Here is a 27,724-nt window from a genome sequence, read left to right as displayed (position 1 = left end):
ATCAAAGCATGTTACGTTAACTACCAAGCATTAACCAGTCGGCTATCTAATTCTGTCCATTTTACATCTGTAAAGACTAGACTATCTTCTGAAGAGCCAATTTGAACTGTTTCTCAATGAATTTGTATTCTGAGCACTTGAATCAAAGGACAAGTCCATGGATTAAGCACATTATCCATATCAAGTCACCAAAGATATGTTCAAAATACTGGTTTATCATAGCACTGCGAGCGAAGTTCAACCCTGCGCAGGAAGACAACATTGGATTTCAAGTCCAAAGCCTTAACCACTCTGCCATCAAAACTTATTCTGTTATCTTGCAGTCCTTAACAGCTCGACTTCCACAGAACCAGCAGGATCTGGACTGTAGAGCCTATTTGAACTCTTTGTCAAGGAAGAAATATTCTGAGCACTTGAATCAAAGGACAAGTCCATGCATTAAGCACATTATCCATATCAAGTCACCAAGGATATGTTAAAAATAAAAACTGGTTTGTAATAGCGCTGTGAGCAGGGTTCGAACCTGCGCAGGGAGACCCCATTTGATTTCAAGTCCAATGCCTTAACCACTCGGCCATCGCAGCTTGCTACTTTAACTACCAGGCCTTAACCAGTCGGTTATCTCATTCTGTCAATTTTACTTCTGTAAAGACTAGACTGTCTACTGAAGAGCCTATTTAAACTGTTTTTCAAGGAATACATATTCTGAGCACTTGAATCAAAGGACAAGTCTACGCATTAAGCACTTCATCAATATCAAGTCACCAATGCTATTTTACAAATAAAGACTGGTTTGTCAATGCGCTGCGAGCAGTTTTAAAAACTGTACGGGGAGACAACACTGGAGTTCATTTGCAATGTTTAAACCACTTGGCCATGGCAGCAGTAGGAATCTAAGGAAAGTGATGAGGAGAAAGAGCAAGTGGGCTATTCGCTTCGAGCAATGTTAAAACATGGGTGGGGAGACCCCATTGAAATTCAGGTCCAACGTCTAAAGAACTCGGCCATTGCAGCTGTTGGAATGCAAGTAAAGGGATTGGGATTTGGAAACAGACATCATTGGTGTAAAATGGTAAACTTGATGGCACGACATATTGATATTACTGCGCCAAATCACGTTTTAACCACTTGTCCATCACAGCTTTCAGTATTCTGAGCATTGAATCACTGGACAAGTCCATGTATTAAAGAGATTATCCATATCAATTCACCAAGGATAAGTTCAAAATACTGGTTTGGCAAAGCTCTGTGAACAGGGTTCAAACCTGTACCGACTAGCTTGGAAAGACAGTACTGTGCAGTACCGAAGAGCCCTTACTGCTGCTCGATCATCCTATTTTTCTAACTTAATTGAGGAAAATAAGAACAATCCGAAATTCCTTTTTGATACTGTCGCAAAGCTAACTAAAAAGCAGTATTCCCCAAGAGAGGATGACTTTCACTTTAGCAGTGATAAATTCATGAACTTCTTTGAGGAAAAGATTGTGATTATTAGAAAGCAAATTACGGACTCCTCCTTAAATCTGCGTATTCCTTCAAAGCTCAGTTGTCCTGAGTCTGCACAACTCTGCTAGGACCTAGGATCAAGAGAGACGCTCAAGTGTTTTAGTACTATATCTCTTGACACAATGATGAAAATAATCATGGCCTCTAAACCTTCAAGCTGCATACTGGACCCTATTCCAACTAAACTACTGAAAGAGCTGCTTCCTGTGCTTGGCCCTCCTATGTTGAACATAATAAACGGCTCTCTATCCACCGGATGTGTTCCAAACTCACTAAAAGTGGCAGTAATAAAGCCTCTCTTGAAAAAGCCAAACCTTGACCCAGAAAATATAAAAAACAATCGGCCTATATCGAATCTTTCATTCCTCTCAAAAATTTTAGAAAAGGCTGTTGCGCAACAACTCACTGCCTTCCTGAAGACAAACAATGTATACGAAATGCTTCAGTCTGGTTTTAGACCCCATCATAGCACTGAGACGGCACTTGTGAAGGTGGTAAATGACATTTTAATGGCATCGGACCGAGGCTCTGCATCTGTCCTCGTGCTCCTAGACCTTAGTGCTGCTTTTGATACCATCGATCACCACATTATTTTGGAGAGATTGGAAACCCAAATTGGTCTACACGGACAAGTTCTGGCCTGGTTTAGATCTTATCTGTCGGAAAGATATCAGTTTGTCTCTGTGAATGGTTTGTCCTCTGACAAATCAACTGTAAATTTCGGTGTTCCTCAAGGTTCCGTTTTAGGACCACTATTGTTTTCACTATATATTTTACCTCTTGGGGATGTTATTCGAAAACATAATGTTAACTTTCACTGCTATGCGGATGACACACAGCTGTACATTTCAATGAAACATGGTGAAGCCCCAAAATTGCCCTTGCTAGAAGAATGTGTTTCAGACATAAGGAAGTGGATGGCTGCAAACTTTCTACTTTTAAACTCAGACAAAACAGAGATGCTTGTTCTAGGTCCCAAGAAACAAAGAGATCTTCTGTTGAATCTGACAATTAATCTTAATGGTTGTACAGTCGTCTCAAATAAAACTGTGAAGGACCTCGGCGTTACTCTGGACCCTGATCTCTCTTTTGAAGAACATATCAAGACCATTTTAAGGACAGCTTTTTTCCATCTACGTAACATTGCAAAAATCAGAAACTTTCTGTCCAAAAATTATGCAGAAAAATTAATCCATGCTTTTGTCACTTCTAGGTTAGACTACTGCAATGCTCTACTTTCCGGCTACCCGGATAAAGCACTAAATAAACTTCAGTTAGTGCTAAATACGGCTGCTAGAATCCTGACTAGAACCAAAAAAATTGATCATATTACTCTAGTGCTAGCCTCTCTACACTGGCTTCCTGTCAAAGCAAGGGCTGATTTCAAGGTTTTACTGCTAACCTACAAAGCATTACATGGGCTTGCTCCTACCTATCTCTCTGATTTGGTCCTGCCGTACATACCTACACGTACGCTACGGTCACAAGACGCAGGCCTCCTAATTGTCCCTAGAATTTCTAAGCAAACAGCTGGAGGCAGGGCTTTCTCCTATAGAGCTCCATTTTTATGGAACGGTCTGCCTACCCATGTCAGAGACGCAAACTCGGTCTCAACCTTTAAGTCTTTACTGAAGACTCATCTCTTCAGTGGGTCATATGATTGAGTGTAGTCTGGCCCAGGATTGGGAAGGTGAACAGAAAGGCTCTGGAGCAACGAACCGCCCTTGCTGTCTCTGCCTGGCCGGTTCCCCTCTTTCCACTGGGATTCTCTGCCTCTAACCCTATTACAGGGGCTGAGTCACTGGCTTACTGGGCTCTCTCATGCCGTCCCTGGAGGGGGTGCGTCACCTGAGTGGGTTGATTCACTGATGTGGTCATCCTGTCTGGGTTGCCCCCCCCCCCCCCCCCCCCCCCCCCCCTCCCTTGGGTTGTGCCGTGCCGGAGGTCTTTGTGGGCTACTCAGCCTTGTCTCAGGATGGTAAGTTGGTGGTTGAAGATATCCCTCTAGTGGTGTGGGGGCTGTGCTTTGGCAAAGTGGGTGGGGTTATATCCTTCCTGTTTGGCCCTGTCCGGGGGTGTCCTCGGATGGGGCCACAGTGTCTCCTAACCCCTCCTGTCTCAGCCTCCAGTATTTATGCTGCAGTAGTTTGTGTCGGGGGGCTAGGGTCAGTTTGTTATATCTGAAGTACTTCTCCTGTCCTATTCGGTGTCCTGTGTGAATCTAAGTGTGCGTTCTCCAATTCTCTCCTTCTCTCTTTCTCTCTCTCGGAGGACCTGAGCCCTAGGACCATGCCCCAGGACTACCTGACATGATGACTCCTTGCTGTCCCCAATCCACCTGGCCGTGCTGCTGCTCCAGTTTCAACTGACCTGAGCCTTAGGACCATGCCCCAGGACTACCTGACATGATGACTCCTTGCTGTCCCCAGTCCACCTGACCGTGCTGCTGCTCCAGTTTCAACTGTTCTGCCTTATTATTATTCGACCATGCTGGTCATTTATGAACATTTGAACATCTTGGCCATGTTCTGTTATAATCTCCACCCGGCACAGCCAGAAGAGGACTGGCCACCCCACATAGCCTGGTTCCTCTCTAGGTTTCTTCCTAGGTTTTGGCCTTTCTAGGGAGTTTTTCCTAGCCACCGTGCTTCTACACCTGCATTGCTTGCTGTTTGGGGTTTTAGGCTGGGTTTCTGTACAGTACTTTGAGATATCAGCTGATGTACGAAGGGCTATATCAATACATTTTATTTGATTTGATTTGAAAGAGGAGTGGGAGGCCTCGGTGCACAACTGAGCGAGAGGACTAGTACTTAGAATGTTTGGTTTGAGAAACAGACGCCTCACAAGTCCTCAACTGGCAGCTTCATTAAATAGTACCTGCAAAACACAGGTCTCAATGTCAACAGTGAAGAAGCGACTCCGGGATGCTGGCCTTCTAGGCAGAGTTCCTCTGTCCAGTGTTTGTGTTCTTTCGCCCATCTTAATCTTTTATTTTTATTGGCCAGTCTGAGATATGGCTTTTTCATTGCAATTCTGCCTAGAAGGCCAGCATCCCAGCATGCTGGCCTTCTAGACAGAGTTGCAAAGAAAATGCCATATCTCAGACTGGCCAATAAAAATAGATGTAATAGTCAGGTGGCCATTTGTAATAGTCCGGTGGCCATTTAATTATTAATTGTTCAGCAGTCTTATGGCTTGGGGGTAGTTAAGGAGCCTTTTGGTCCTAGACTTGGTGCTCCGGTACCGCTTGCCGTGAGGTAGCAGAGAAAACAGTCTATGACCAGGGTGACTGTAGTCTCTGAGAATTTTATGGGCTTTCCTCTGACACCACCTATTATATAGGTCCTGGATTGCAGGAACCCTGGCCCCAGTGATGTACTGGGCCCTCTGTAGCGCCTTACAGTTAGATGCCGAGCAGTTGCCATACCAGGCGGTGATGCAACCGGTCAGAACGAAGCAATAAACTGGGCCTCTGTACGCCTATGTAGATATTCCATCAAAAAATTGGCCGTTTCCAGCTACAATAGTAATTTACCACATTAACAATGTCTACACTGTATTTCTGATAAATGTGATGTTATTTTAATGGACAAAAAAAAACGCTTTTCTTTCAAAAACAAGGACATTTCTAAGTGATCCCAAACTTTTGAACGGCAGGTTAACTGTATAGAGTTTTTCCCATCCCTATTGGGTTGATGTTAAACTATATCCCACTGATTCCTTATGACTCTCCTTCCCAACAGCCATAGAGAGGGAGGAGAGAAAGTCATTTTTCATTCAGAGATTTGGATTAAGGCTGTTGTGGATTATAAACACTTTAAGCCTTTCCATAACACACACACACACACACACACACACACACACACGCGCACCGATAAGTTAGCGACCGAGCAACCGTCTGTTCTCGTCCACATGTTGAACTAAAAAATAAACTCCCGACTAGAAGTAGTCGATGGGTGGCAGGAAGCCCAACCACATCCAGAGTCTCAGTTGGGTTGTTGGCTTTAGCCCATCCATCCATCTTCTGCTGGGGACTTCAGGGGGAGTTGTGTAAGGTCCACACCCTAAGGTCTGGCTCTTGTTCTGGGCCACAGCTCCCCAAGAAACCTGCCTCCTGGGTTCCAGGAGCATGACAGCAGATGGGGTTGTGGAGAGGGAGTGTGTGGATGAGTCTGGGTGGGTGGGTGCACGTGCATGCCTGATGTATCAGTTTCCATTGTCAAAAGCTGGAGACGAGTCCCATAGTGCTAGTGAGGGACCGAAAGGAAAGGAGGATAGAGGGAGAGGGGCTTGGAGGGAGGGGGGCATGGAGGGAGGGGGGCTTGTAGGGAGGGGAAGAGAGAGAGGGGCTTGGAGGGAGGGAAGAGAAGAGAGAGAGAGAGATGCTTGGAGGGAGGGAGGGAGGGAGGGAGGGAGGGAGGGAGGGAAAGAGAGAGAGGGGCTTGGAGGGAGGGGAAGAGAGAGAGGGGCTTGGAGGGAGGGGGGCTTGTAGGGAGGGGAAGAGAGAGAGGGGCTTGGAGGGAGGGGAAGAGAGAGAGGGGCTTGGAGGGAGGGGGGCTTGTAGGGAGGGGAAGAGAGAGAGGGGCTTGGAGGGAGGGGAAGAGAGAGAGGGGCTTGGAGGGAGGGAAGAGAAGAGAGAGAGAGAGATGCTTGGAGGGAGGGAGGGAGGGAGGGAGGGAGGGAGGGAGGGGCTTGGTATGTGTCGTTGGCCCCTGGTTGTTTTTCCTCCGTATTGTCATTTCCTCTGCAGCTTGAGTTGGAGCGCTCCGAACAGTCCGAAGGCTGCGAACGGGAACAAAGGAGCTGGGAAACCTAAACATTTATTCAGCGAGCCTAATGGGTGTTCCCTCTTTTGTTGTGCCCTCTCTTCTGTAGCATCTGAGAGGGTTGTAATCTAAACATGTATCTCTCTCTCCTCTCTGCACTGCAGGCATCTCTAAAGAGTAGCCTATATACTGTTGATGTTGTTATGAGTCAGTGCATCCTCTATTAAAGAGCATAATAGAATGTTTCAGTGGGTCAACATGGACTATGAGCACCTGATGTTTTGCAGCTTTTTGGCACATCAGCTGCTTACTCATTTAAGTCAGCTCCCTTAGTTGCTGAACCTGCCATAGAGAGCCTTGACCAAAATGACGATGACCCACTCTTTCTATGAGCTAGCACAGACTGTGTGTGTGGAGGGGGGTCTGGGAAAAAAAAACAATTAACCTAAATTAGGGCCAGACTAATTACCATCATTTTCTCACATTGCCATTGACAGTTTTTTCTATTGTCTCTTTTTGGTCCATTTCGATTGTTAATGTAGATTGTATACAAAAATTTTTTTTTAAATACTGTTGTTAAAAATGTTAATGTTTTACTGTGACTTGTTGTAGGCTCCTAAGTGGACCATAAGGTTAAAAACCAAACCAAATTAAGAAAACTAAACTTTTTTTTTTTAACTAAGTAACTCCGCCAGAGTGTCTCTTTTGGGTCACTTTTCCCAAGCCCAGATAAAGGAGGAGGTTTGGAATTGTGACATAAAAAAAAACAAGAATCGACAGAAGAAAGTTCATTTGTAGTTCTAAACATATTTAGTTTTTTTTTTACTCACTTCTTGTCTCTCCCACGGAGTTATTCCTCTCTCCAACAGCATCCATCACAATTACATGATCATGGCCAATTATGCAAATTAGGTGATGACGTCATGTAGCGACTTCTAGCGTCTTTTAGGACAGCCAATAGCTACTTTCCTTACTGAGGAGTTGGCAACACTAGGTGAAAGAGGTCCCAGCAGGCTCAGACAGCAGGGGAAGACCAGTCTTCAGAGCTCAGTTGAATTTTGCAGCATATTTAACAATATCAGTGAATGATACAAAGTTCCATCTTGAGTTGATGGGTAGACCCACAGTAGATACAGGACAGCAGCGTAAAGCTACTTTCTGGGATCTGGGAATAATGGTCAAAACAATTATTGAACAATAGGTTGGGGATTGTTATCTACAGTTATGATGAGGCCCTTAGTAATAGGTTGGGGATTGTTATCTACAGTTATGATGAGGCCCTTAGTAATAGGTTGGGGATTGTTATCTACAGTTATGATGAGGCCCTTAGTAATAGGTTGGGGATTGTTATCTAAGTACTACTTACGTCATTTTTGGGGGTATCTGTACTTTGGGGGTATCTGTAAAAATACTTTGGCTTTTATTTCACTACATTCCTAAAGAAAATATTGTGCTTTTTACTCCATACATTTTCCCTGACACCAAGTACTCATTACATTTTGAATGCTTAGCAGGACAGGAAAATGGACTATGTCACGCACTTATCAAGAGAACACGTGGTCATCCCTACTGCCTCTGATCTGGTGGACTCACTGAACAGAGAACATCTCTGGTCATCCCTACCGCCTCTGATCTGGAGGACTCACTAAACAGAGAACATCCCTGGTCATCCCTACTGCCTCTGATCTGGAGGACTCACTAAACAGAGAACATCCCTGGTTATCCAGTTCCAAGAATTAGACAATGCCTTCACATAACAACCCTGACCACTGCTATCAAGGTGTCCCAAGAATTAGACAATGCCTTCACATAACAACCCTGATCACTGCTATCAAGGTGTCCCAAGAATTAGACAATACCTTCACATAACAACCCTGACCACTGCTATCAAGGTGTCCCAAGAATTAGACAATGCCTTCACATAACAACCCTGACCACTGCTATCAAGGTGTCCCAAGAATTAGACAATGCCTTCACATAACAACCCTGACCACTGCTATCAAGGTGTCCCAATAATTAGACAATACCTTCACATAACAACCCAGACCACTGCTATCAAGGTGTCCCAAGAATTAGACAATACCTTCACACAACAACCTGACCAGATTTACAGATCCTATATCCACATTTTTATGTCGAGATAGTAGGCCTCAATGTGCACAAATAAGTAAAAAAATATGTTTTATGAATTGCCAACTTTGTGGTACAACTGTTTATTAGAAACAATACATACATAGCAAAATCAGGAGCCCATGTTGTATTATAACCATATAGAGTTACAGTTTGTGTCTGAGCTGCTGTCTTGCTGTAATCAAAATCAGGAGCCCATGTTGTATTATAACCATATAGAGTTACAGTTTGTGTCTGAGCTGCTGTCTTGCTGTAATCAAAATCAGGAGCCCATGTTGTATTATAACCATATAGAGTTACAGTTTGTGTCTGAGCTGCTGTCTTGCTGTAATCAAAATCAGGAGCCCATGTTGTATTATAACCATAGAGTTACAGTTTGTGTCTGAGCTGCTGTCTTGCTGTAATCAAAATCAGGAGCCCATGTTGTATTATAACCATATAGAGTTACAGTTTGTGTCTGAGCTGCTGTCTTGCTGTAATCGGGATATTTCCAACAAACCTTTACTTGGTGATACTTTCTTCGTTATTGGTTCGAAAGGTTCCAGTGTATGTAGGAAATGCCTGGAGTAGCGCACTTCTGTGTCTAGTTGCAAGTGGAACTAAAAAAAAAAGAGAGAATATTCAGAAAATTATTATATCCACAATTTGCATAGATTGAGAAACGCCTCTTGCACGTGTATAGATCTTTGTTTTGGACGCACTCTGTGACATGCTGTCAGCCACGTCGCATAGAAACGACTAGTTCCTGCAAAGATGTTGGGAAATGCAAGATGTCTGGCAGCTAAAATCAGGAGGCCACCTCTCACTCTGTGCAAAAAGTGGATTTAATATCTTTCTGAATATTCTCAGATTTTTTGGAGTACCACTGGCAACTGGACACGGACGTTTATAAGAGACAAGTTTCTTCCAAATCAAGAACAAAGAAAGTATCGGCAAGAAAAATGCCTTTCAATACCTCTGCTGTAACAGGTATGGAAGTACAGAGTACATTATTTCATACCCCATTACAAACTGTAGCTGGTTGAATTAGTGGTCTGAAGGGGAGACAGGCTTTTTGTCAACCAGGATCACTTCTCCACTGGAGACCACAGCATTCTGTATAGTCTTCCTCTGAGCAGCAGCAACATCTCTCCCTGAAAAACACCACGGAAACAGATAAGAACAGAACCTGGGTCATGTTCACAATAACATCTGAACGTAGAAGTGTTGATCTCGGATCAGTTGTCTGTTAAATCATAACAATTAAGATTATGGACAGGGAGGATCTGATTGGAGATCAGCACTCCTACTCTGAGACACTTTAAATATGGGCCATGGTGCCCAAGCAAGGCCTTTATAACGGGAGAACCACTACCTACTTTGCCTGTTGCATTTCGGTTCACAGGAGACCCCTGGAGTAGGGTAGCACACAGAGGTACTACAGTGGATGAAAATCTGTAAAAAGAGTACAGAATAAAATAAGTTAGTGAAAAGTAAATAGTATATCAAATGAAGTTTCTATTATAAAAAAGCCAGCCAATTACCCGCTCTTTCTGGGGAGACAGAGTGTGATCCACAAAGGTGAACATCTCGAGGGTAAAGCGTTTGTAGTGGTTGGGGTACAGAAGGCCAGAGGAATGTTCCACAGGGACCATGGTGGTCAGGTAATTATCATTCGGGTAGGAACAACTGGAAAGAGAGAGATGAGTAATAGATAGTTCATGTTGCAAAATCCAACCCTTCCTGTCCAAAGCACTTTAGTGTACAAAACATTAGGAACAACCGCTCTTTCCATGACATAGACTTGTCCCAAATCAAATTGTATTGGTCACATACACATGGTTAGCAGATGTTAATGCGAGTGTAGGGAAATGCTTGTGCTTCTAGTTCCGACAATGCAGTAATATCTAACAAGTAATCTAACAACAACTACCTTATACACAACGACAACCTTATACACACAAATGTAAAGGGATGAAAAAGAATATGTACATATAAATATATGGATGAGTGATGGCCGTGCGGCATAGGCAAGATACAATAGATGGTATAAAATACAGTATATACATATGAGACGAGTAATGTAGGGTATGTAAACATAATTAAAGCTGCATTATTTAAAATGACTAGTGATACCTTTAATAAGTCCATTAATTAAAAGGGAACTATACACTCATCAGAGATGAGATGGAGTAATATCGGGGGTTCCACATTGCACTGTATCCCGAACCGGTACTTAAATGGACAAAACAAAATGTTTAAGTGCCTTGGAACAGGATATAGTAGGCGCACCGGTTTTTGTCATGAACTGCAACGCTGCTGGGTTTTTCACGCTCAACAGTTTCCACTGTGTATCAAGAATGCTCCACCATCCAAAGGACATTCAGCCAACTTGACACAACTATGGGAAGCATTGGAGTCAACATGGGCCTGCATCCATGTTGAACGCTTTCGACACCTTGCCGACGAATCGAGGCTGTTCTGAGGGCAAAAGGGGGTGCAATTCAATATTAGGAAGGTGTTCCTAATGTTTTGTGCACTCAGTGTATCTATAATTCAAAATACATAGTGGTACATGATACCTTTGATGTCACATAACGAAGAGATCTCAAACATATTGTTCAAAATACATACAGTATTAGTAAAAAGAGCAAGTCCTTTAATCAGGGAGCAGCAAGCATGGAAATCAGGTGGATAGTACTGTAGTTACTCTTCAATGATGAGATCCCACTGGGGCATGCTGACAGGGCTGGGGTCAGAGGTGGTCCAGCAGTGCTCCAGCATCAGGAACAGGTTGGGATCCTTCCTCTCCAGGATGCGAACCTCAACGTTCACAGGCTGCCTCAAGACTTTAGTGATGGGGTAGTCTTCCTCAGTGTAATACAACGTGAAGGATCTCGACTCTGGAAGTCAGACGGGATTGGAAAAACTTGTAAAAGTCAATAAAACATTTTAAAAAATCACTTCATTGCGTTCAAATATTAGAAATTGACACAGAACGTTACCGTCATTACACCCCTTGGTGTCGCATGTTCCTTTGGCCAGTCTCAGTTCCACTCTGAGGGGTCCCGGAGCAGCAACAGGAGCGGGTGCAGGAACAGTGTTCACCTCAGTAACCAGAGCCTCTACTGCAGTGGCAGAGTACTTACACTGGAACAGGAGCCTAGATAGGGAGAAAAAAGCAGTGATACAATAGGATCTTCAAGCATACTGTATCACTACTTTATGGGCCAGATCGAAGTCCTTACACACTCGTGACGTTCTGAATCGCCTCTGGGGAATCAATCAAGTCAATTCAATCTTACAGAGAGAAGACTCACTCAAAATGGCTGTCCCTGGTGATAGAGCCTCGAGGTCCCACCCCCACGTTATAGGAAGATGCCATCCTGTTCTCGTAAACCACATAACCACTTTCCTCCTGCAGGGGAGAGTCCACAGTTAATACCGAGCCAGTGTATAACATTCATATTATCTCTACTCACCTTTATAGTGGTGCCACAGGCAGTGACAGGGAACTGGTATATGGCGAAGGCTGAAGTGATGCCAACAGGACTGCAGGGGCGGTCATTTCCCCCCAACAGACTGATGGAATCAATGTCTATTTTGGGCCAAGTGGAATCCCTGGCCACCACCACCACAAACTGAGCATCCCTGGTACACTGCACAGTCACTGGGGAAAGAGAGGAAAAAGTACATGTTTTGAGCATTACAATATTATCTGAGCATTACAAGACAGAAACAATATCAGACACTCACCTGCCTTCCCATAGTAGCACTGCTGTCCATTGAAGCAGCAGTAGATAGCCTGACATTGAGATGGAGTAATATCTGGGGTTCCACATTGCACTGTATCCCGAACCGGTACTTGACATCTCTGATCTGGAGTTTGGGTTACTGCTGGCCACTGGGACTCTGGCCGCTGGGGAGTCTGCTGCTGTGGCCCCTGGATCACTGGTCTCTGAGGAGTCTGTTGCTGTGGCCACTGGGACTCTGGCCGCTGGGGAGTCTGCTGCTGTGGCCCCTGGATCACTGGCCTCTGAGGAGTCTGCTGCTGTGGCCACTGGGACTCTGGCCGCTGGGGAGTCTGTTGCTGTGGCCCCTGGATCACTGGTCTCTGAGGAGTCTGTTGCTGTGGCCACTGGGACTCTGGCCGCTGGGGAGTCTGCTGCTGTGGCCCCTGGATTACTGGCCTCTGAGGAGTCTGCTGCTGTGGCCACTGGGACTCTGGCCGCTGGGGAGTCTGTTGCTGTGGCCCATGTGGCTCTTGCCTCTGGGGAGTCTGCTGCTGTGGCCACTGGGGCTCTGGTCTCTGGGGAGTCTGCTGCTGTGGCCACTGGATCACTGGCCTCTGAGTAGTCTGCTGCTGTGGTCCCTGGATCACTGGTCTCTGGGGAGTCTGCTGCTGTGGCCTCTGGTGAGCTGGTCTCTGGGGAGTCTGTAGCTGTGGCCACTGGGGCTCATGCCTCTGGGGAGTCTGCTGCTGTGGCCTCTGGTGATCTGGTCTCTGGGGAGTCTGTAGCTGTGGCCACTGGGGCTCATGCCGCTGGGGAGTCTGTAGCTGTGGCCCCTGGTGATCTGGCCTCTGAGGAGTCTGCTGCTGTGGCCACTGGGACTCTGGCCTATGGGGAGTCTGTAGCTGTGGCCCCTGGTGATCTGGCCTCTGAGGAGTCTGCAGCTGTGGCCACTGGGGCTCTGGTCTCTGATGAGTCTGCTGCTGTGGCCCCTGGGGCTCTGGTCTCTGATGAGTCTGCTGCTGTGGCCTCTGAGGAGTCTGCAGCTGTGGCCACTGGTGCAGTGGTCTCAGGGGAGTCTGCAGCTGTGGCCCCTGGGGCTCTGGTCTCTGGGATGTCTGCTGCTTTGGCCTCTGGGGAGCCTGCTGCTGTGGCCCCTGGGGCTCTTGTCTCTGGGGGGTCTGCAGCTGTGGCCTCTGGGGCTCTGGTCTCTGGGGAGTCTGCTGCTGTGGCCTCTGGGGCTCTGGTCTCTGGAGAGTCTGTAGTTGTGGTCTCTGGGGCTCTGGTCTCTGAGTCTGCAGCTGTGGCCTCTGGGGCTCTGGTCTCTGAGAAGTCTGCAGCTGTGGCATCTGGGGAGTCTGCAGCTGTGGCCTCTGGGTCTCTGGCCTCTGGAGAGTCTGTAGTTGTGGTCCCTGGGGCTCTGACCTCTGGTGAGTCTGCAGCTGTGGCCTCTGGGGCTCTGGTCTCTGGGGAGTCTGCAGCTGTGGCCTCTGGGGCTCTGGTCTTTGGGGAGTCTGCAGCTGTGGCCACTGGGGCTCTGGCCATTGGGGCTGTCTAGGCGTGGAGGTTGTAATTTGGGGTTGGGGGTTGTTGTACGAAGGAAACCTCAAGTTAGGCTGTGCATCAGCACAACATGCGAACACTACCAACAACACAAACCCAAAGGAACACCACCTCACTGCCATACCTGCTCAAAAAGATATAAGCTATCTTCAATAATACAGGTATGTGCAATATTGCCTATACAACCTATACGGCCTGATACAGATTTATACCTGAGTATGATAGAATGCTAGAAACTGCCTCCTGTAAAACAAATCCCTTTCCAACCCTGTGCAATTAAATGGTCAGCACCGTATTTGCTAGACTAGAGTCAGTGGCATTATCCAGAAATAACCCCTAGTAGTTTGTGAAAATAAGAGCACAATACAAGTTGCAAAAATAGATCGCAACAAGGAAACAAAAACCAGCTTCAGTGCAGAAATGTTTTTCTACTTCCATTATGAAGAACACAGCTTATATACCCTGAGATATATGATGTAATACATCACTATGTGTGTACGTGTTCCTGTGTGTCCTCAGTCCTTGTACTACGACCTTTAGTGAGACGCTGACGCAAATTCCTATCATGTGCGAACACAGGGGCGCAACTTTGGTTTTAGAAGTGGGGGGGACATAACTTTGCGGGTGTCTGGGGGTCCTCAAACTTTGGGGGGCATCTAAAGCTTATTTCCTGCATTTCTACACAAATATAATATGACCCTTCTAGCTGTCTCTATGTAGAACAACAAAAAGTAAGCAAAAAATACCCACAGTCATCAAGCTAGGTAAGAGATTGTGTTTAAATATGCTTAATTAACAAGACTGAACTAGATCTTTGATCATTTAATATTGTGCTGCACCTTGAACCAGTAGCCTAACAAATGAACAACTCTTACAAATAAAGTACCAAGACAACTTGTTTTTTTATTAAATTTTACCCCTTTTTTCTCCCCAATTTCGTGGTATCCAATTGTTGTAGTAGCTACTATCTTGTCTCATTGCTACAACTCCCGTACGGGCTCGGGAGAGACGAAGGCTGAATGTCATGCGTCCTCCGATACACAACCCAACCAGCCGTACTGCTTCTTAACACAGCGCGAATCCAACCTGGAAGCCAGACGCACCAATGTGTTGGAGGCTACACCGTGCACCTGGCAACCTTGGCTAGTGCGCACTGCGCCCGGCCCGCACCAAGACAACTTTTGATTGTCTTTATTTTAAGACTCCCTCTACATCAAATGTCAGCCAGACCGCCCAGCCAACCCGAGCCGCCTGTACACCCGATCGCCACCAGCCTAGTCAATAACTAAACTCTCAACCAACACTACTTCCTTCCCATCACTTTTTATATGTCTCAAGGGAAAGTTTTAGAAAGCAAAGGCTTAATAATAAATACACCTACACATTAACGCGCAGAAACACTACATCCTCCATATAATTCATATCATTGGCCTAATAGTACTGTAGAGGTCTTTTTACTTGCACACAATAGAGCTGGGTCACTCCGTCCTGCCCCTAGGGGTCCACGGCTCAGCAGCTCCCCAACCCAACACACCCCACTCAGCTTTAGGATCTTAGTGAAACATTCATTATTGGTTTCAGGTGGGTTAGGCCAAGGCCAGCGTGACAACCAACATTCTATGGATGGTCTTAAACTGCAGTAATTTATGTCTGAGAATATATGAACATGACTGGGCATTCTAACAGATCTGTATCCATTCATCATCATCAATAGCGTTTCCCAGGTCTTCCTTATTTTTATTTCACATGTTTTGTGTCATCGGGAAAAGCCTCTGTCAACCCTTGATGCAGTTTGGAAAGCAACTTTAGAGGTTTGTCAGACTGCCTTAAAATAGTTTCAATCTTTGAAGCTTCTTGCTTGTCCAGTGTATACTGCACAGAGAGAATTGTTGAACTGTGCATTCGGATAGTATTCAGACCTCTTGACTTTTTCTACATTTTGTTACATTACAGCCTTATTATAAAATTGATTCAATTATTTTTTCCCCTCATCAATCTACTACACACAATACCCCATAATGACATCACAATACCCCATAATGACATCACAATACCCCAAAATGACGAAGCAAAACCAGTTTTTGATCATTTTGATCAAATGTTACAAATTTAAAACTGAAATATGACATTTACATTAGTATTTAGACCCTTTACTCAGTACTTTGTTGAAGCACCTTTGGCCACAATTACAGTCTCGAGGTGCCTTTTGGCAAACTCCAAGTGGACTGTCACATACCTTTTATTGAGGAATGGCTTCCCTCTGGCCACTCTACCATAAAGGCCTGATTGGTGGAGTGCTGCAGAGATGGTTGTCCTTCTGGAAGGTTCTCCCATCTCCACAGAGGAACTCTGGAGCTTTGTCAGAATACCCATCGGGTTCTTGGTCACCTCCCCCGATTGCTCAGTTTGGCTTGGTGACCAGCTCTAGGAAGTCTTGGTGGTTCCAAACTTCTTCCATTTAAGAATGATGGTTCCAAACTTCTTCCATTCAAGACCTTTGTTCTGGGGGACCATCAATGCTGTAGAAATGTTTTTGGTACCCTGCCAAAGGTCTGTGCCTCGACACAACCCTGTCTCTGAGTTCTACGGATAAGTCCTTCGACCTCATGGCTTGGTTTTTGCTCTGATATGCACTGTCAACTGTTGGACCTTATATAGACAGGTGTGTGCTTTTCTAAATCATGTCCAATCAATTGAATTTACCACAGGTGGACTCCAATCAAGTTGTCGAAACATCAAGGATGATCAATGGAAACAGGATGCATCTGACCTCAATTTTGAGTCTCAAAGCAAAGGGTCTGAATAGTTAAGTAAATAAGGTATTTCCGTTTTGCTTAAATTTCAACAAAACCTGTTTTCACTTTGTCATTATGGAGTGTTGTGTGTAGATTGTCTTTGTTTTATTTAATCCATTTTAGAATAAGGCTGTAAAGTAACAACATGTGGAAAAGGTCAAGGGGTCTGAATATTTTCAGAATGCCCTCTATCTGCAAAAGTTCACCTCTGCGCCGTCAGACTGGTCTTCCCTGGCTGTCTGACCCTGATGAGACCCCTGTCACCATCTGATCCTGCTCAGATGAGGCATGATAAAGAATTACCTTGGTGTACATTTATACATTATATTATCCAAGAGTATAAATTGTTTCATAATTCAAATGACCTTAATTCCCAGATCCCAGACTGATCCCAGACAGATCAATTCAAGACGGAACTTTGTATCCATTCACTGATTGTTATAATACACTGCAAAATTCACCTGAGCTCCATAGACTGGTCTTCCCTGGCTGTCTAACCCTGCAGAGACTCCTGTCACCACCTGATCCATCTGACATGATGAGCATAGTGTTGTGTACTGACTGTGCACCATGACAGTGAAGCATGCAGAGCTTTACATACCATGTCACTGTGAAAAGTAGGGAATTAGCTAGGGAAAAGGACAGATCAATAAGGTTACGTTGCTATACTGACTCATAAAAACTAAATAGTTTGGCCACTGGTTTCATTGTTTGATTCAGGTCTAGTGTGATTGAGACAAAATAATAGCTATAGCTAATGAGCTAGCTAGCTAAAATTAGCCAAGCTCTAGCTAATGGTACATCATCAAATGTACTTCGGTTGAAATGGGACAAAACAAAGTCTTCTAAACATTTCCATACACAAAACAGCTTTTAGATATTGCTACCTGACAGATAGCTAAAGGCTAGCTAGAGCTTAACTGGCTGTGTTAGCTACTAGCTAGCTAACGAGCTACTAGTAGTTCATTCACTTCAGTCGAGAGGGGATGAAACATTAGCGAACCTCACATGACAGTTACACTACAAGCTCAGCACCATTTTTTCTGTCAAACAGCAGTTGCCTTGCCAGCTAGATCAGTCAACTAAAGAATAACCAGTTTCTGCTCTGCTTGCTTTTACAACTCAGTGGAAGAGTGCAACACATACACACTGAACTATGTGCAACACAGACAGCAGCTGCCTATGTTCATCTCTCCTGTGCTGGTCCTATACGCCAGCCTTTCAGAAGCTTTGCCTTCACATAGCCTGTCCTCACGCTCTGTGGTGTCCGTGTGGTCCTAAATCCGGCCTGCTGAAAACGGAAAACAGCCTCCCGACCACTCTGATGCATCTGCATGGTCCTAAAGTACACTGGGCTGCGTTTTGTATCACAGTGCAATGATTCAACTGGGGGAGGGGACAAAAATGTCCCCAGTGAAAGTTGCGCCCCTGTGTGAACAAGAGAAATGTAAAACCATTCCAAATATTCAGTCGACACCTTGAGTGTTTGTCTGGAGACTACAGAATTGACTAGTATGTGAATCATGTTGGTTACCGAGTCTGAATATGTTCTCTATTTTGACAATCACAGTCAATCTAAATATGAACATGACTAACCCACTTTTCCCATCCACAGATTTTATGCGAGTAAAGTCATACTGTATAAAAAAAAAAAACAAGACAGCTGTGATGGAAACAGGGAGTTTCAGTACAATTGTATAAATACAGACATATAATTTGTTCATTCTACATGGTGTGATATCTTATTGTCTATAAATTAATTATGCGAGAAATGGTGGTGGAAACACCTTTATGCTCAAATATCAATATAATAACCATCAGATCAATATAATAACCATCATACCGATATAATAACCATCATACCAATATAATAACCATCATATCAATATAATAACCATCATAACCATCATACCGATATAATAACCATCATATAAATATAATAACCATCATATAAATATAATAACCATCATAAAAATATAATAACCATCATATCAACATAATAACCATCATACCAATGTAATAACCATCATACCAATATAATAACCATCATAACCATCATATAAATATAATAACCATCATAACCATCATATAAATATAATAACCATCATAACCATCATGTAAATATAATAACCATCATAACCATTATATAAATATAATAACCATCATACCAATATAATAACCATCATACCGGTATAATAACCATCATAACCATCATATAAATATAATAGCCATCATACCAATATAATAACCATCGTAACCATCATATAAATATAATAACCATCATAACCATCATATAAATATAATAACCATCATATAAATATAATAACCATCATAACCATCATATCAATACAATAACGTCATATCAATATAATAACCATCATATAAATATAATAACCATCATATCAACATAATAACCATCATACCAATATAATAACCATCATACCAATATAATAACCATCATACCAATATAATAACCATCATACCATTATAATAACCATCATACCAATATAATAACCATCATACCGGTATAATAACGTCATACCAATATAATAACCATCATACTGATATAATAACCAGCATATCAATGTAATAACCATCATATCAATATAACACCCATCATACCGATATTATAACCATCATACCGATCTAATAACCATCATATCAATATAATAACGTCATATCAATATAATAACCATCATATCAATATAATAACCGTCATACCGCTATAATAACATTCATACCGATATAATAACCATCATATCAATATAATAACCGTCATACCGATATTATAACCATCATACCGATCTAATAACCATCGTTTTTATTGACAAATAAAAATATTCTTGCTGTAATCCATAATAATCTCATCATGTAGACTAGCCTACCAGCACAGCCTAACCGCACTGTATCTGCCAGCTCTTGGCTAGAGCCAGTGGTGATTTTAGCATGTATATCTTGGTGGGGGAAACAACATTTTTTTTAGATGCATGCCAGCAAAGCCACAACACAACACAACACTAAACAATACATTAATTGCACTATAACAGTGACAAACTGTGCCCACAAACTGTTAGGGCCAACATAAAGCTGTCTCAACAGCAGAGCTTTCTTTCAACACCATGGAGTGAATCCTTACCACTTCTACACCTGGCTATCAGTGGGGCCTTGTCTGGCAGCAAAACCGTTCATTCACCATGGAGTGAATCCTTACCACTTCTACACCTGGCTATCATTAGGGCCTTGTCGGGCAGCAAAACCGTTCATTCAGCCTCATTTACTGCCTTTAAATGTGGGACGCTAAATGCAGAGCGCCAAATTCAAATAAATTACTATAAAAATCTAACTTTCATGAAATCACACATGCAAGATAGCAAATTAAAGCTACACTTGATGTGAATCCAGCCAACATGTCAGATTTCAAAAAGGCTTTTCGGCGAAAGCAAACGATGAGGATAGCACCATAGTAAACAAAGAGAGAGAAGCATATCTTTTTGGCACTCCAATAAACATCACAAATGGTCCTTTTGTTAGACTAATTCCATCGATATATATCCAAAATGTCAATTTATTTGGCGTGTTTGATCCAGAAAAACGCCGGTTCCAACTTGCGCAACGTGACTACAAAATATTTCAAAAGTTACCTGTAAACTTTGCCAAAACATTTCAAACTACTTTTGTAATACAACTTTAGGTATTTTTTAACGTAAATACTCGATAAAATTGAAGACGGAATAATCTGTGTTCAATACAGGAGGAAAACAAACTGTAGATACATTGGGGCAAAAAAGTATTTAATCAGCCACCAGTCAGCCACCAATTATTTAGTCAGCCACCAAAAGTTATCCCACTTAAAAAGATGAGAGGCCTGTAATTTTCATCATAGGTACACATCAACTATGACAGACAAAATGAGAAAAAAATACAGAAAATCACATTGTAGGATTTTTAATGAATTTGTTTGCAAATTATGGTGGAAAATAAGTATTTGGTCAATAACAAAAGTTTATCTCAATACTTTGTTATATACCCTTTGTTGGCAATGACAGAGGTCAAATGTTTTCTGTAAGTCTTCACAAGGTTTTCACACACTGTTGCTGGTATTTTGGCCCATTCCTCCATGCAGATCTCCTCTGGAGCAGTGATGTTTTGGGGCTGTTGCTGGGCAACACAGACTTTCAACTGGGGTTGAGATCTGGAGACCTGCTAGGCCACTCCAGGACCTTGAAATGCTTCTTACGAAGCCAGTCCTTCGTTGCCCGGGCGGTGTGTTTGGGATCATTGTCATGCTGAAAGACCCAGCCACGTTTCATCTTCAATGCTCTTGCTGATAGAAGGAGGTTTTCACTCAAAATCTCACGATACATGGCCCCATTCATTCTTTCCTTTACACGGTCCCTTTGCAGAAAAACAGCCCCAAAGCAGGATGTTTCCACCCCCATGCTTCACAGTAGGTATGGTGTTCTTTGGATGCAACTCAGCATTCTTTGTCCTCCAAACACGATGAGTTGAGTTTTTACCAAAAAGTTATATTTTGGTTTCATCTGACCATATGACATTCTCCCAATCTTCTTCTGGATCATCCAAATGCTCTCTAGCAAACTTCAGACGGGCCTGGACATGTACTGGCTTAAGCAGGGGGACACGTCTGACATGAGTCGACCAAGAAATACTGTATTTAGATTGTGTGTGATTGACATAATGCATAACATATTCAGAGTCTCTGTAACCCACATGATTCACATATTATTTAGTCTACAGGCATAGACTCAAGGTGTCGACTGAGTATTTGGAATGATTCCACATTTGTCTCGTTCACTGATGATAGTAATCGGCATCAGCTCATCGCTGAAGGTCCTAGGACTGAGGACACATGTACACACATAGTGATCTATTAAACCGTACCTCTCAGGCTGTGAAAGCTGTGTTCTTTCTAATACAGGCTGGGAAACAAATATCCACTGAAGCTGATTTTGCTCCTTTGTGGAAATCTATTTTTGCAACTTGTATTGTGTTTTGTATCCACTGAGACTACTAGGGGTTATTTCAGGATAAATCCACGGACTCTAGACAATAAGGTGCAGATTATTTCATTGCACAGGGTTGGAAAGGGATTGATTTTGATTACAGGAGGCAGTTTCTTGCATTCTATCATTCTCAATCAGGTATAAATCTGTATTAGGCAGTATAGGCAGTATTGTGTCTGAATGAGAATAGCTTATATTTTTTAACAGGTACGGCAGTGAGTTGGTGTTCCTTTAGGTTTGTGTTGTTGGTAGTGTTTGCATGTTATGCTGATGCACATCCTAACTGGAGGTTTCCTCCATACAACAACCCCCAACCCCAAATTACAGACTCTACGCCTAGGCAGCCCCAGTGGCCACAACTGCAGACTCCCCAGAGGCAAGAGCCACATGGGCCACAGCTGCAGACTCATCAGAGACCAGAGCCCCAGTGGCCACAGCTGCAGACTCATCAGAGACCAGATCCCCAGTGGCCACAGCTGCAGACTCATCAGAGACCAGAGCTCCAGTGCCCACAGCTGCAGACTCATCAGAGACCAGAGACCCAGTGCCCACAGCTGCAGACTCATCAGAGACCAGAGCCCCAGTGCCCACAGCTGCAGACTCATCAGAGACCAGAGCCCCAGTGGCCACAGCTGCAGACTCATCAGAGACCAGAGCCCCAGTGGCCACAGCTGCAGACTCATCAGAGACCAGAGCTCCAGTGCCCACAGCTGCAGACTCATCAGAGACAAGAGCCCCAGTGCCCACAGCTGCAGACTCATCAGAGACCAGAGCTCCAGTGCCCACAGCTGCAGACTCATCAGAGACCAGAGACCCAGTGCCCACAGCTGCAGACTCATCAGAGACCAGAGCCCCAGTGCCCACAGCTGAAGACTCATCAGAGGCCAGAGCCCCAGTGGCCACAGCTGCAGACTCATCAGAGACCAGAGCCCCAGTGGCTACAGCTGCAGACTCCCCAGAGACCAGAGCCCCAGTGGCCACAGCAGCAGACCCCCCAGAGACAAGAGACCCAGAGGCAAGAGCCACATGGGCCACAGCTGCAGACTCATCAGAGGCCAGTGATCCAGAGGCCACAGCTGCAGACTTCCCAGAGGCCAGAGCCCCAGAGGCCAGCAGTAACCAAAACTCCAGATCAGATATGTAAAGTACAGGTGGGATCTCATCATTGAAGAGTAACTTCAGTACTATCCACCTGATTTCCACGCTTGCTGCTCCCTGATTATAGGACTTGCTCTTTTTACTAATACTGTATGTATTTTGAACAATATGTTTGAGATCTCTTCGTTATGTGACATCAAAGGTATCATGTACCACTATTTATTTTTTATTGAGGCTTGCATGGAAAGTGCTTTGGACTGGAAGGGTTGTATGACATTTTGCAACATGAAGTTTCTATTACTCCCCTTTCTTTCCAGATGTTCCTACCAGAATGATAATTACCTGACCAACATGGTCCCTGTGGAACGTTCCTCTGACTTCCTGTACCCCAACCACTTCAAACGTTTCACCCTCGATGTTCACCTTTGTGGATCACACTCTGTCTCCCCAGAAAGATTTGGTAATTGGCTGGCTTTTTTATAATAGAAACTTCATTATACTATTTACTTTTCACAAACTTCTTTTATTCTGTACTCTTTTTACAGATTTTCATCCACTGTAGTACATCTGTGTGCTACCCTACTCCAGGGGTCTCCTGTGAACCGAAATGCAACAGGCAAAGTAGGTAGTGGTTCTCCCTTTATAAAGGCCTTGCTTGGGCACCATGGCCCATATTTAAAGTGTCTCAGAGTAGGAGTGCTGATCTCCAATCAGATCCTCCCTGTCCATAATCTTAATCGTTATGATTTAACAGACAACTGATCCGAGATCAACACTTCTACGTTCAGATGTTATTGTGAACATGACCCAGGTTCTGTTCTTATCTGTTTCCGTGGTGTTTTTCAGGGAGAGATGTTGCTGCTGCTCAGAGGAAGACTATACAGAATGCTGTGGTCTCCAGTGGAGAAGGGGTCCTGGTTGACAAAAAGCCTGTCTCCCCTTCAGACCACTAATTGAACCAGCTACAGTTTGTAATGGGGTATGAAATAATGTACTCTGTACTTCCATACCCGTTACAGCAGAGGTAGTGAAAGACATTTTTCTTGCCGATACTTTCTTTGTTCTTGATTTGGAAGAAACGTCCGTGTCCAGTTGCCAGTGGTACTCCAAAAAATCTGAGAATATTCAGAAAGATATTAAATCCACTTTTTGCACAGAGTGAGAGGTGGCCTCCTGATTTTAGCTGCCAGACATCTTGCATTTCCCAACATCTTTGCAGGAACTAGTCGTTTCTATGCGACGTGGCTGACAGCATGTCACACAGTGCGTCCAAAACAAAGATCTATACACGTGCAAGAGGCGTTTCTCAATCTATGCAAATCGTGGATATAATAATTTTCTGAATATTCTCTCTTTTTTTTTAGTTCCACTTGCAACTAGACACAGAAGTGCGCTACTCCAGGCATTTCCTACATACACTGGAACCTTTCGAACCAATAACGAAGAAAGTATCACCAAGTAAAGGTTTGTTGGAAATATCCCGATTACAGCAAGACAGCAGCTCAGACACAAACTGTAACTCTATATGGTTATAATACAACATGGGCTCCTGATTTTGCTATGTATTTATTGTTTCTAATAAACAGTTGTACCAAAAGTTGGCAATTCATAAAAAACATTTTTTTACTTATTTGTGCATATTGAGGCCTACTATCTCGACATAAAAATGTGGACATAGGATCTGTAAATCCGGTCAGGTTGTTGTGTGAAGGTATTGTCTAATTCTTGGGACACCTTGTTAGCAGTGGTCAGGGTTGTTATGTGAAGGTATTGTCTAATTATTGGGACACCTTGATAGCAGTGGTCAGGGTTGTTATGTGAAGGTATTGTCTAATTCTTGGGACACCTTGTTAGCAGTGGTCAGGGTTGTTATGTGAAGGTATTGTCTAATTATTGGGACACCTTGATAGCAGTGGTCAGTGTTGTTATGTGAAGGCATTGTCTAATTATTGGGACACCTTGATAGCAGTGGTCAGGGTTGTTATGTGAAGGCATTGTCTAATTATTGGGACACCTTGATAGCAGTGGTCAGGGTTGTTATGTGAAGGTATTGTCTAATTCTTGGGACACCTTGATAGCAGTGGTCAGGGTTGTTATGTGAAGGCATTGTCTAATTCTTGGGACACCTTGATAGCAGTGGTCAGGGTTGTTATGTGAAGGTATTGTCTAATTCTTGGGACACCTTGTTAGCAGTGGTCAGGGTTGTTATGTGAAGGTATTGTCTAATTATTGGGACACCTTGATAGCAGTGGTCAGTGTTGTTATGTGAAGGCATTGTCTAATTATTGGGACACCTTGATAGCAGTGGTCAGGGTTGTTATGTGAAGGCATTGTCTAATTATTGGGACACCTTGATAGCAGTGGTCAGGGTTGTTATGTGAAGGTATTGTCTAATTCTTGGGACACCTTGATAGCAGTGGTCAGGGTTGTTATGTGAAGGTATTGTCTAATTCTTGGGACACCTAGATAGCAGTGGTCAGGGTTGTTATGTGAAGGTATTGTCTAATTCTTGGGACACCTTGATAGCAGTGGTCAAGGTTGTTATGTGAAGTGTCTTGCTCCTGAAGCTGCAGCATTTTCTCAGAGGGTGAGGCTTGTTGTCTAATGAACTCTGCTATTTTAGGTCCTCAAATGTCTTTCCTGAGGGATGAGCCTGGTTAGCTTTAGACGGATGAAACGCCTGTCTTCTGTACGGACACTGGAGTTCTGTGTTCTCTGTTGTGCTTCTCTGGTGATTTTTCAGTCTTTGTGGATCTTTAACCTACTGTGTTTAGGAAGGTGAAGCTTGGATCGTTGCGGGTCCTCGCTTGGTTGACAATAAGACTGGCGAAGAAGGAGAACGGTGGGAATTCAACCCGATGATTTCCTTGTATTTTGACGCTTGTGAGATCCATCTTTCTTGTAGGCTGTAGGGAAGCTTCTCTATGATTGGATTGACACCGCAAGATGCGTCCAGATACGAGAGACCTGGCACGTGTCCACCAGCTTTAGCTGCCTCCAGCTCTAGAAGCACTTATTCGGAAAGTCTTCAAGTCTCTGCCATACCACCGCCAGCCCTGCTGTTGCGTTGTGGACGTGCACCGATCTGATCCTCTCGGCCTGCTCAGATGACTCGGGTCCAAGCTATTTGGAGAGTAGGTCCAGCTCTTCTCTGGCTGTCAGATTTAGATATTGGGTGTTGCTAAGAAAGGATGATTTCCAGGCCCAGTAGTTTTCTGGATGGTCATCAAACTTCAGTAGGCCGGAACTCACCATTTCACGACGTATCAGGTATTTCGTTACATCTGTAGCTCCTGATGAATCAGGTGGATCCTCTCTGAAGGCAGTTACAGGCCGTGGTTGTGGCTGAGGAGACGGCAGGTGAGCTTGGTTGGACGGCCCAATGTTGTGGAGTTGTTCTCCTACAGACATGATCTCTCTTCTGTAGCTTTTAATGGTGTTCTGGAGAGGGGTGAATATGTTGCAGTTCTGCTGGTTACCTGAAGGACTGACAGGTAGACCTCTGTGCTCATGACCACTTTGTTTGCCAAATCGGAGGACTGGTTCAGTTTTGTAGCATCTGGCTGTATAAACGTTGACCACTGCTGAATGGACCTCCAATGACCTTGGGTCATGATGAGATGGAACAGTGTACATGGTTGTGTGCGATTGTACATACTCACTGATCCATTGAGCTGTGCTGAGAGGTGTCATCTGTGTTTCTATCAGACGATGTGACTCCATGTTTTCATCTTCGGCGGCTGCTTCCAGAACCTCAGCTTCTGCTATGGCTGCACTAGCAGCTTTCTCCTGTTTGAGAACATGCAAATGGACGTTTACCCCTGCTTTCCTTCTAGCTGCCAGGGCAGCTGCTTCAGCCGTAAGCCTTTGCTGCTCTTCTTCTATGTAGGCTTGTTCTCTAATGATATCCTCTTCACGTACAGTATAAGAAGCCAGTGCGTGTGCCGCCTCTGCATTAGGACAAGCCTTAGTGGCTGCAGCATTAGTTGATGGCAGGTTAGAGTGACTTGAATGCGTGGAACTCATGCGTTGTGACATGGCAGCTTCAGCACTAGCTGATGTCAGGTTTGATTACCTAGAGTCTCTAGAGCTTGAGCACTGTGACCTAGTCCCCAGGGCGTTCTATGGGCAGCCCTCTACATCTGGATGCTGAAGGAAGGTTGGGGTTTTACCTTGATCCTTTGGTTGTTGCACGATGAACTTGGGTTACCTCCCTGCGATGATGTCTGATGGCTGAAGAGTCTGGCTGGATAGCGACAATACCCCACTGTTAGTCTACACCTGCTGTCTACGAAGCATGTGACAAATAAAATTAGATTTAGATTTTATATTTGATTCAATAAACAGTGGATATGTTTGTGATGCATTTAATGTCTCTGGATAGATTTGAACAATCTAGACCAGTATTCATAATATACTGATCCAGAATAAAATTATATGAACAGCGGGGACCTGATCCTAGATCAGCACTTCTACTCTGAGACACTTTATAAATATGGAAGCAGATTTCCATCAGGATTGCTTACTTTATCATCACACCATTGACTCAAAATGATTGAGTTGGTATTTGTTTGTCCCTCAGCCACATGAAATAGAGTATTTATATTGTATCTCATTGCTCTTCTGGTCTCAGTAAACCGTTTCCTCATCAAATAGCTAATTCGGATGGGTGAGGATAACATTTGGCAATTATTTTAAATTCAATGTTATTATGTTATAACAGAGAATTAAAAAAGAAAATGTATGTGTAAAACTAGAAGCCATACAGGAAGGGGGAGGGAGGAGGAAGATAAAGAAAGGTTGAGGACGTCTAATGACCAAGAAAATTCCATCTTTTCATACTGTCTGCCAGCAGATGGCCCTGTTGCACTATTTGGGGTATTGAGAGGAACACTTTGATCATGTACTTTGTGTAAAGAGAAAGGAATGGAAAAATTCCACATGGAAAGGATTCGATAGATAATTAAAATAGATTTAAATACTTCAACATTTCAGGACCTGCTTTGTAATTGATGATTTTGACAGCTTTACATTTACTGTATATTCTGTAGAGGTTTTGTTGTTAATGTAAATGCCGATATCTTGGCCACATGGACAGAATTGTCTCATTTCCATTCACACAATCAAGA

At 43.8% G+C, this 27,724-nt stretch overlaps 1 protein-coding gene and 1 non-coding gene across 2 annotated transcripts; both read right to left on the bottom strand.

Annotated features, from left to right (window-relative positions):
• Positions 1–502: 502 nt before the first annotated feature.
• trnas-uga (transfer RNA serine (anticodon UGA)) lies at positions 503–584 on the bottom strand. Its single transcript has one exon. It is a non-coding gene; the product is annotated as a tRNA-Ser (tRNA).
• A 7,871-nt stretch (positions 585–8,455) lies between these two features.
• Positions 8,456–14,723, bottom strand: LOC110509198 (uncharacterized). The gene is made up of 8 exons (XM_021590179.3): positions 12,141–14,723; positions 11,867–12,054; positions 11,705–11,802; positions 11,390–11,547; positions 11,095–11,287; positions 9,929–10,073; positions 9,764–9,839; positions 8,456–9,538 (listed from the first exon to the last, which is right to left on the bottom strand). The coding sequence occupies exons 1-8, from the start codon at positions 13,798–13,800 to the stop codon at positions 9,432–9,434; spliced, it is 2,625 nt and encodes an 874-aa protein (XP_021445854.3). The 5' UTR covers positions 13,801–14,723; the 3' UTR covers positions 8,456–9,431.
• Between the last annotated feature and the right edge of the window lie 13,001 nt (positions 14,724–27,724).

The sequence above is a fragment of the Oncorhynchus mykiss genome, chromosome 28 (genome assembly GCF_057628025.1).
Source record: "Oncorhynchus mykiss isolate SJ-2025 chromosome 28, ASM5762802v1, whole genome shotgun sequence".
In the NCBI taxonomy this organism is placed as follows: Eukaryota; Metazoa; Chordata; class Actinopteri; order Salmoniformes; family Salmonidae; genus Oncorhynchus; species Oncorhynchus mykiss.
This window is presented reverse-complemented; position numbering and strand designations above follow the sequence as displayed.

Excerpts from the sequence above, each read along its gene's own strand:
- LOC110509198 (XM_021590179.3), bottom strand. The coding sequence starts at position 13,800 with ATGGCAGTGAGGTGGTGTTCCTTTGGGTTTGTGTTGTTGGTAGTGTTC. Across the intron at positions 11,288-11,389 it reads CACCAAGGGGTGTAATGACG|AGTCGAGATCCTTCACGTTG; the intron begins GTAACGTTCTGT and ends TCTGACTTCCAG. Across the intron at positions 9,840-9,928 it reads TGTCTCCCCAGAAAGAGCGG|ATTTTCATCCACTGTAGTAC; the intron begins GTAATTGGCTGG and ends CTCTTTTTACAG.